Source organism: Zingiber officinale, chromosome 9A (genome assembly GCF_018446385.1).
Source record: "Zingiber officinale cultivar Zhangliang chromosome 9A, Zo_v1.1, whole genome shotgun sequence".
Taxonomy (NCBI): domain Eukaryota; kingdom Viridiplantae; phylum Streptophyta; class Magnoliopsida; order Zingiberales; family Zingiberaceae; genus Zingiber; species Zingiber officinale.
The window spans coordinates 104,718,613-104,728,653 of record NC_056002.1 but is presented as its reverse complement, the minus strand read 5'-3'; the positions used below and the strand labels follow the sequence as shown (position 1 = coordinate 104,728,653).

Sequence of the window (10,041 nt, the reverse complement as noted above, 5' to 3'; positions counted from 1 at the left end):
AGTAAACGAGATAAGAGCAAGCAGAGACGACGGAACAGGAAGGCACATTTTTGTTTATTTTATTTTATTTTATTTTATTAGATGATTTGATTAGCCTGCCCTGCTTCCGGGGACTTGGCCTTTACAGGTACAGCAGATGGCGGCGCGGCGCGCTGTGGCCTTTGTTGCTGGGGCCCGACGGCGGGATGCGGTTATTCCTGACGAACACATGGAAGGCGTCGGCCGCCGCCTCGGCCATGATTAGCTGCTGAGCCTGCAGGGGAGCAGCTTCTTCGGGCGAGAGGGAGGCTGCAGGGCGCGGGCGGGTGGAGGACACGTCCGAGGTGCATAGGAGGAGGAAGAGGAAGAAGAGGAACGCCTCCAGTTTAAGGCGGAGATCCGGGGAGTGACGAAGGAAGATGGTAGCCATGTCATGACCGTGCCTGTGATGGACGTAGGCGGTGGTGTGGAGGAGGTTTAAATACAAGGAGCGAGGGAGTTGAGAGTGGTGTATGCCCAAGACCGATCCTGGTGGAAATGGAATGGCTCTTAGGGGTATAGTCTGGTGGTAAAGTTGATTCATTAGATAAAAGGGATATAGTTAGAAATCCGTTTGGTACCATAATTTACCTCTCTGGCGACGAGGGACATTCGAGATGAGCAAGATCACCATTTACTTTGCTGATGGTCTATGAAAATGGAATGGAACTACTGTTACAGACAGAGGAAGCCTCTATTGCTATTGCCAAAAGAAAACACTTGTTTTTTTTACTATATATATATATATATATATATATATATATATTAGCATCAGCATGGCATCAGGTATGATTCCAGCGTTCTCCTAACGACAGTATGAATAAATTTTAAATGTATATAAGTTATTTTTGGAGGCAAAAGAGTTGATTCATAGATTTAGTTCAGGCAAATTACGCAGTTTCTTTCTTAAATTTACGTACGCTTTAAAGAATTTGAAATGTAGTATAATCTTTTTTTAAAGTAAAGCAAAAGTTAATCACTTTATAATTTTTATCGACTTCTATTACAAATGGAGTATCACTTGTGACATTTTATCATGTCATGTCAGTGAAGTACAGGGTGGAAGCGACAAGAGCCATCGTGTTTTTATCAAAATAAAATTAATATGTAAATTTATTAAAATCCTTTTAAAATATTAAATCTAATTTTTATAATAATTTAGCTATCTAACTTTCGAGAGTCACCAGTCCAAAAATTAATCAATTCCACTAAAAAAAAAATTGTATTTTTTTAATTGATATTAGATATTCAGTTTATGTAGAATAAATTGAAAAATACTCATAAACGATGATCCATCCATTCAATATTCTTAGATCAACAGTAAATCTATCATTCTTGTTTCTTACTTGAGCACTCGATTAGACAAGCATTCTTCTTAAACTGAAGTTCCCTCTCGAAGCCAGATTATACATGTTCTAATGCTATTCCACCACCCTCTACCCTATTTGGAGATAATAACGGCTCTGATGCTCATCACAAAGCAAAAATGTGCCTCGTCGACTTAATAAGAGGTGTTGGCCGAAGACCTGCTTGACATCATGTGCTTAAAAATATAAAACAATCATCCCATAAAAGTTAAAAAGTGCTAATCTGATGCACCAAAGCACAATTTTAGCCAAACTTCTCCTAACAATTGTCTCTTATGTTTGTGTTCATGCATGATCAACCACTGCAGCGCTACATATTTCAGCACACTTCTTCTTGGAGCACCATGTGTTGTGCTCACTTGCATTCTATTCATTTTGCTAAGCTATATGTCCTTGCAAAGGTAGATGAGGAGGTAACAGATAGGCTAAAGTCACTATCATACATCACTAATTATGAAATGTATTAGTCTTAACTCGAATATCTTCCACTGCTAACGTAAATGGCCAGGAGCAAGAAAGTATGATTACTCTACAGTTGATTAAGATAAATCTATTTGACTTTGTGATCTTGTTGGCATTGGCGAGGAGAACCCACCATCATGGCGTTTCCATCCGAAACTCCCCTAACTTTCCAAACCTCACTTGTTAATGACATGAACCGATGAGAGCTGTGGAATTAGAGGGTCAGTGGGGCAAGCAAAGATGGGCAGATAAAAAGATTTTCATGTTGACATTTGAAGCCAAGCGTGTGGGAATTTATTTGCTCTTCTTTCACGCTTGTGCCACCTTTCCTTCATTGTAAATGTTACGTCAAAAGGAAATTCTGAATACCTTATCATGACTCAGCTATTGATGGAACAGCAAGCCGTCTTTCAGCACCAAAATTGATGTCTACTTCCTGCTTTAGACAGGCCAAACAAGTGATGTGGATATGTTAAGCAATCGCCAGTGTTTCAGGCCAAGCGTGCTACAACAGGGCATAAATTCCAGTTTCTTGAAACAGGATCACGCACACTATTAACCAAACAAAGGCATTTCAAAAGAAGCATCATCACTCAGACCATAAATTGTGCTTTAACTGAATCAGAGGTGTTAGATATAAGCTATTCAAAAATCTAGATTTGCATATCATACCATCATTTTACAAGTGAACCGCAATTGTGGACCCAACTCTCTACACAATTAAGTGCGTGAAAGGACAGGCAAAGTTTTTGGTAACATGAAGAAGCTTGCCTTCCCGGATCCCTCAAAGATGAAGATGAACTTTTCATACTGCTTTTGTTGGAACAATTCCTGTAATACAAGTAACTGCAATCTTCAATCTGCATTTCTAGCACTTCCGAGTACCAAAATAAGCATGTGATTAATCGACAGTGTAAAGATAATCTAGGACATGGGTGTAAACTTTCTTGGATCCTTCCATTTTCTTCTTAGTGTTTTGATAATATAATTCAAAAGCAAAAATGCAATTGAAATCACCTAACATGATATCCTATCAGCAGCATGGATAAAAAGCTGCATTGGAAAAAATAAATGAACTTTCCCACTTCATTCGCATCAAAGCGTCGTGTTAATGCTGGATACCGAAAATTCAATATGTGAAAATATTACCATTGACTTAGGGCACACCAACTATTTACTGAAAATAATATTGTCAACACAAAAATATTCATGTTTATAGATGGTTATGTTTACCAGAGTTAGAACTATTAAGTACCTTACAGATGGTTATGTTCCATGTGGATTACTAGTGTTTCAACAAACTTACCGAGGAAGTGATTAAGAATTTTAGACTGGCATACTATTTAAATAAATTATAGTATAGGTCATTAGTTAGTTTAAGTTGCATTTTTTATATACAATAGCATATTCATTGATGGAAAAAAAAACTTGTGCATAGCACTCATTTGTATTTTATTTCAGAGAAAATTTCATATCTGACTCCTTTGTATACAAAATTCCCTTTGAGATTTGCAAAAATCATTTTCGGGTTGCCCTCTCGTCTAGGTCAAGTCATCAACTAACAATAAATATCATATTGCAAATGTAAAAATCTGTCAAAAAACTTAAGCAGCTAAAATATAAACACAATTACTGGTTATGTATATCTGGTGAAGAACATAATTAATAGAACTATAAACACAACTACTAGTTATGCTAATCTGACATTAGGAAAATATGGATCGTGCACACTCTGATGAAGAGCATACTAATAGTAACACTAAGACAATGAGAATTACTTTTTTAAAAAGGATCACTTAGCCCTTAGGCGAAGTGAGTCTTTGCCAAAAAAAAAAATCTTTTTTAGAAGAATGGCTATGCCTACAAAAATAGAAACTTTTAGCTTGAACTACAGTAGGCACAGAGTTTTCTATCCACTAATGTTGCCACCATACTAGGATATGTGAGCAACCACCAAATCATCTCCACAAAGGACATCAGAGTTTGCTGAAATACTCACCTAAAAAGGATGGACCTAAACCTTCTTGAAGAACGACAAAATATTTCCTTGCTTAGCATCTTTTGGACCACCTTTCCCAGATTTCTTGCTGGCATTTTTGCCCCCAGGATGAGTTGGAGCAACCTTTCCTGGTGCCTGTGCTTTGTTAACCACAGGTGGTCTGCATAAAAAAATCATTATGTTATTAAGCCAACTCCAGATGCAGAGGAACTAATATACAAAAAGTAGAATATTAAGAAAAACAGTTAAATCAGCTCAACAAAAATTAAATAAGCCTTATTACTTCCCATGCTCACCTATAATGAACAGATGAGGAAGAACATCACTAACAGTGCAAGAAGAGGGAGGAAAAGGGGGAGGATTAATCTTACCGAATAACCACTTACCTAGTGTCCAACCTCAAAGAAATAATATTAGAGAAGTTTCAACAAAAAAAAATGTTGAAAGATAAAGCATATGATATTGGTTGCTCAAACTCTTTTTTCATACTCATACCTCTTTAGTTTGTGTCAACACGGGGGTGGCTTGTGTATATGCCAAGTCCAAGTAACAAAGGTTATAACCAAGATAAACAAAAAAAAGATTATGAACAATTCAGTTACATCTAACAAATCCTAAAACAATCATCCAAATCCAAACCAATGAGACTAGTCACGCCAATAAAGAAGACCAGCATCACCAACTTAAATGCTCTTTGAGACAAATACAAGCTTACATCAAAGTTTTCTTATAAGTCATGCATGATAAAATAATCAAGGTTTTTCAATCCTAATTTGATAGGAAACACTTTCCTTCTGAGCGAAGCTAAAAAAAACAGATGTAGGAACCAAAAATAAAGGGTCAAGTCTGAGCTACCTGTTTGCAGCATCACCTGTGGATATATCCTTGTCTGATTTTTTATTATCTAGACTTTCTCCCTCCCAAACAACCTCAGTAACTGTATCATTGTTAACAAGCATAAGAATTAGAAAACAACCATGTTGCAGAAATGCAGCAGAAGAAATAATCAGAAAACTAATGAAAAATTATAATCATGTCTTCATGACATTTTATAGAATGAACGAAGATTGAACCGTATAAACAATTGTTTTACAAAACAAGTGATTGGTAAGTAATGCACAATTTAACAACAAATTGTAATATTAATAAGGAACAGAACAGGAAAAATAAAACAGCATCTCCTCAGCACTGCAGTCTGTAGCACATTTTACTTGTAATCATTGCTAAAATTAATGGCTAATATTACCTAAGTGAAGAACTTTGTAATCATCATCCAGTTTAATGATAAAATTCAAATGTCTTTCTGAAGCATGTGGCTTATCAGTCTGTCTTAGTATCTTTCTGGATGAATGAACCTTTAATCACATTTTTGCATTTGCCAGAACCAAAATAGGATCCAGCACCTATGACTTTCCAAGGAACATTAATTTTGCATTCTATGTTTACCAACTAGCACAACTAAACTATTCTACCATCTTCCTTCTAGCAAACATTTTACGAACAGACCAAAATAAAGAAGCAAAAATGGTAGGATACCTTCTCTCCCTCGATCATCAATTCGAGTTTTAAGCACTTTTCTTCTTTTGGGCAAACTGGAAGTGGACTGAGGGAGCTCATCCTTCTTATTCCAGTCAGCTTCTTCTTGACTATGGCAATTGATCTTTGGTTTTAAAGAGATCCCTCCAGCAGTTATGCTTCCACTTTTATCGCCATTTGATAATGGCAAAGGTTCTTTCTTTTCCATGATGTCTTGTGTCTCCTTCAATACATCCCCTTTCAGCTCTTCAATGTTTGATTTTCTTGTCTCCAAAAAGCTCCCGTTTGTAGGACAGGAATCTGCAACATGCTTGCTTTTAGGTAGATCTGGAGGTGCAAGACTAACAACATTTTCATCTTCATCATCATCATCTGAGGTATCTAAAACAACCCTTCTCTTTCGTCCACTTGATCCATTTGTGTCTCGCCTGAAAATTGTTGTAGCAGCCTCATCTTCACTGCTAGCGGCATCCAGGGCTTCTTGTGCACAAATTTGAGCTTCAGCAGTAGCTAATTGCATTGAAGAAATGGAAAAACGAGATGAAAACATAAACAACCAATTATAAACTAGATTGGAAATCTAAATATAAATAGACTAACAAAAAAAAAAAAAGAATTCAACATGTACCAGCAGCATTTGGGGCATTAATGGTGATTTCAGTAGCAGCAGCAGCAGCAGCAGTCTTTGATTTTGTTGAAGCATTGGTCCACAGACTCGCAAGTGATCCAGTAGTCCCTGATGAACCCTTCTCATTTTGACCTTTAGTTTTGCTAGAATTACCACCATGAATAGCCTCTTTAACAATAGCAGGCTCAGTAGCCTTGGTGGATGCATGTAGACTATTTATCTCATTTTGACCACTTGACACTGTAGCAGCCTGCATTACATTTCTAATACTGGACTTCTCAGGCATACCATGCTGGAGAGGCTGAACAGACTGGACTTTCATAGAGCTGGTAGTTTTTGACTCTGCCATACCGTTCTTGGGTCGTGGTGCAGCAGCAGCAACATAATTTCTGTCAATGGTGCGTTTGACAGCCTGGTTTGAAATGGCACTGAACCTACAAAGAATAAATTGCACCAAGGATGTGGATGACAAAGTGCAATATTACATGCATATATAGATGAGTAAGCCTATAGAAAATACATGAAATCACAAAGCAAGCATAACAATACACATCTACAAAGGCAGACAAAAAAGATTGCCCTGCCTGTTGTCCCTCAAGCAGTTCTCTTCAGTTGAGGGATGACTAAAGAGTTCTTCTGACTGCACAAATTCAGCATTCCAGATAACTGCAAGATCATTAGGAATGCATGCTTGGACACTGTAAACCTGAACTGAGTAATTTTCTTCAAATATATGTTTGATGTCTGCAATAAATGAAAAACTTCCTCTTAGAACGACTCAACATCAAGACTCTATAAAAGCCGAAAAAACAGTATGAATGTAATGATTGTTTTATTTTTTCATCATCTGCTTAGAAAAATTATTTATCTTCTTACTAAAAGTAATGCTATCGAGTTGTTGAAGAGAGCTTGCTCATTGTTTTCCTAAGTAAATGTCATTTAAATTAAGATAATACCAATATCTTTTTCAACAATTCTATTCTTTGGATACTATAAATGTGATATTTATGATGTGAAAAGAATTTATCTTAGACATCAGAGAGTAAAAAAGATTTGTCTTCTAAGGAAAGCGAGAACATTTTTTAGAGGTCCAAAGTTAAAATTAGCTGCCAACAAAAATTGTACAAGAAACATAATAAGCAATATCATGCCTAAATGATTTAGATTCATTCCTTTTCTTATTGCTCCCATTTGTTATTATCGATGATCACTTTCTTCAAACAGCCTTAAATTGATGAAATTGATGAATAGCCACACCTAGAGAACCTTAGATATTCATGAAGAATATAGGTAAAAGAAATGACTCAAAAAAGGCTAACCTAGATATCACTGATTTGTCTTGACATAGATAAGGCAACCTAGCCAATTGTATCCAACTGTCTAGGATACAACTAAGTCTCAGGAGAGTGGACATCAAAATTTCAGAAATAGAACAAAAGCAACAAAAGCACATGAGTTGAAAATTCATGGTACCACTGGAAAAACTGAATATAAATAAATAAATTTGTTTTCTGCGGCCTTATCAATTTAGACTTTCTATTTGAAAATTCAATAATGCTAAAGCAACATTAATTGTTTAGTCTCAGATGACCAATGAAATAACCTGATAATCATGATGAGTTATGATAAGTTGTTAATAAGAATACACTAATAAATTACTTGAAGTAAAGAACAAAGTAATGTAGCATACCACATACAGATTTTATCAAAGAGATAAATTTAAATGGATATCCCTATTAAATCATTGATATTTGTTATTCGACCTTTAAGTTTCATTTCATATACATAAGAAATTTGCAAATATTCTACTACAATCAATATTCATTTGTTAATCATTTGCACGAACATGAAATGTATACTTGTAAGTAGATAAATCAAATTTCAAGTTCATGGAAAATATAGATATTTTAAGTATTTAATAATTTGTTATATATTCTGAAACATATTATTAGAAAAAGATTTTCAAAGGGTAAACAAATAAGCCCATACAAATGTTATACATCTCGACAAATGGAATAATTTTTTCAAAAGATAAATTTCTCATAGCAAGAATGAAGTGGCTGCATATTTGAAAGGAAGCCAAAAAAATTAAATAATGTAAAAGAAACAAGGCTATGAATTAAGTTTTCATATTAAAAACTGTCAAAAACAGACATGCAAGTGACCGATATAGATACAATAAAGACGAATAAAACATACAACATATATAATAAGTAACCTTGCAGCTTATGCTTTGAAGCTAGTTTTACACAATAGGTTTGAGGGTCATTCTTCGACCATCCAGACACAGTGTATATCACCTCCAGCTCATCACAATGCTTTTCCACAAACTCTTGAAGCAACCTAAATGAATCTAACGCGGTCAGTTAACTATATCATAACAAGTCCCTACCAATATTACATTAGTAAATCAAATACCTCTTTGCATCATTTGATGACACCGAAAAGTTGCGACTAAGCCACTTGTAGGAAACCTGAGAAACCATGATGAAACGAAAGTTACAACGAAGTCGTCAGATTTTTCATCCATCAAAAGTACCAGTATTTCCATTATATTTGTTAAATGCAAGTTAAGTGAGGTGATGAGACAGAAAAGAGAGAATAATTAACACAAAAGACTCTGAAAAAAAAAATCCATTTATTAACGATTCAGAGAGATGCAACGGGCCTCTTCGATTAAGCTAAAAGAGATGTTGTGGTGGGTGAAGTGCATAATACAAGCAGTTCCCCAATTGTATCGTGCGTGCATTAAATCAACACACCGCCACGTTAAAAGAAAGTGCTGGAGTTTGCTCATCGAATTACCACTTGAAGCTTGTCGAGGACGAGTGTCTGGACCTGTGGGAAGAGATCTAGGGTTCCGGCAGCCGTCATCGCGTTCGGGCGAGAAAAGCCCTAACCTGAGACCTAGGATGTAGGACGCTGTCAGTAAAGGGAAACGAAGGAAGCAAGACGAAATTCCCGCGCCGAGGGCTCCGTTTCCCGCCTTTTCTACGCCAAATGGATACGGGAGAAATGCTTAATGGAATTGTACGGTGCCTTTGTTTTGGGAGAGATGCACGATCTCAAATAGGGTTCTGTTTTTTGAGGAATTGATGATAGAGTTTTAGCATATTACTAGTTCATACGTTTTTTTTTTTTGAGTTTTTTATTTTGAGTCATAAAATAGTAGTATATCTTTGAAGACAATCATAAGCAAAAAGAAGAAAATTTTTTTTTTCTAACCTTAAATTATTTTATGTTAAGAAGCCAATTTAAAGGACGTATTAATCAATTTAAAAGGATATTTGTACTACTCAAACAAAAAAAAAATCCCTAAAAAGATATGTCAAGAATTAATAGGATATGATATAAGTTATCATACTCATGTCCCACTTATTTTTATTTTTGAAATTTAGATATTTAATTTTTCAAACCTATTAATCCTAAATATCACATATTTTTTTAAATTAGGAAACGCTCTCGTAAGCCCATCTAAATAATCTTAGAATTATCATCCCACCCAAAAAAAAAAATCCATAGATATCTAATTAATCACTTACGAGGCTTAATCACTGTCACGGACAAGTTAACTCACAAGATTTGAGTCATCACATCAATTCATTAATGGAGAGATTTTCTTAATAGTATTTTTAATTTTCTACCATAGGGGTGATCTGCTGCCCACCCCGTGCATGACATCATACGCGATAGAGATAACCTACTCATGTGGCAGGTGTGACCAGCATCGGAGCTAAAAAATTATTAGAGGGAGGTAAATGTTTTTTTTAGATAATCAATTATCAAAATATATATATATATATATATATTCATTGATATGAACATCTAAAATAATAATTGTTTTTATTTAAACACATATATTCTAATTTTTAATAAAAAATAATAATTTAACTTAATACAATTAAAAATATTAAAATAAAACTATAATTTCAAACAACTTATACAAAAATAGAGAACACGTACCATTCCAAAATAAAACTGTAATTTAAAATTACTTACATAAAAGAGGAGCAACATGTACAATTTTAAAA

The 10,041-nt window shown here is 35.1% G+C and overlaps 1 protein-coding gene across 1 annotated transcript; it reads right to left on the bottom strand.

The window, feature by feature from the left end:
* Positions 1–2,419: 2,419 nt before the first annotated feature.
* LOC122020442 lies at positions 2,420–9,100 on the bottom strand. Its single transcript, XM_042578367.1, has 9 exons — positions 8,816–9,100; positions 8,429–8,484; positions 8,229–8,353; positions 6,595–6,754; positions 6,011–6,444; positions 5,383–5,892; positions 4,702–4,783; positions 3,847–4,006; positions 2,420–2,678 (listed from the first exon to the last, which is right to left on the bottom strand). Exons 1-8 carry the CDS (start codon positions 8,882–8,884, stop codon positions 3,862–3,864), a joined length of 1,581 nt encoding a protein of 526 aa, XP_042434301.1. The 5' UTR covers positions 8,885–9,100; the 3' UTR covers positions 2,420–2,678; positions 3,847–3,861.
* Between the last annotated feature and the right edge of the window lie 941 nt (positions 9,101–10,041).

Excerpts from the sequence above, each read along its gene's own strand:
- LOC122020442 (XM_042578367.1), bottom strand. The coding sequence starts at position 8,884 with ATGACGGCTGCCGGAACCCTAGATCTCTTCCCACAGGTCCAGACACTC. Across the intron at positions 8,485-8,815 it reads TCCTCGACAAGCTTCAAGTG|GTTTCCTACAAGTGGCTTAG; the intron begins GTAATTCGATGA and ends ATGGTTTCTCAG. Across the intron at positions 4,784-5,382 it reads TGATGATCGAGGGAGAGAAG|TTACTGAGGTTGTTTGGGAG; the intron begins GTATCCTACCAT and ends ACAATGATACAG.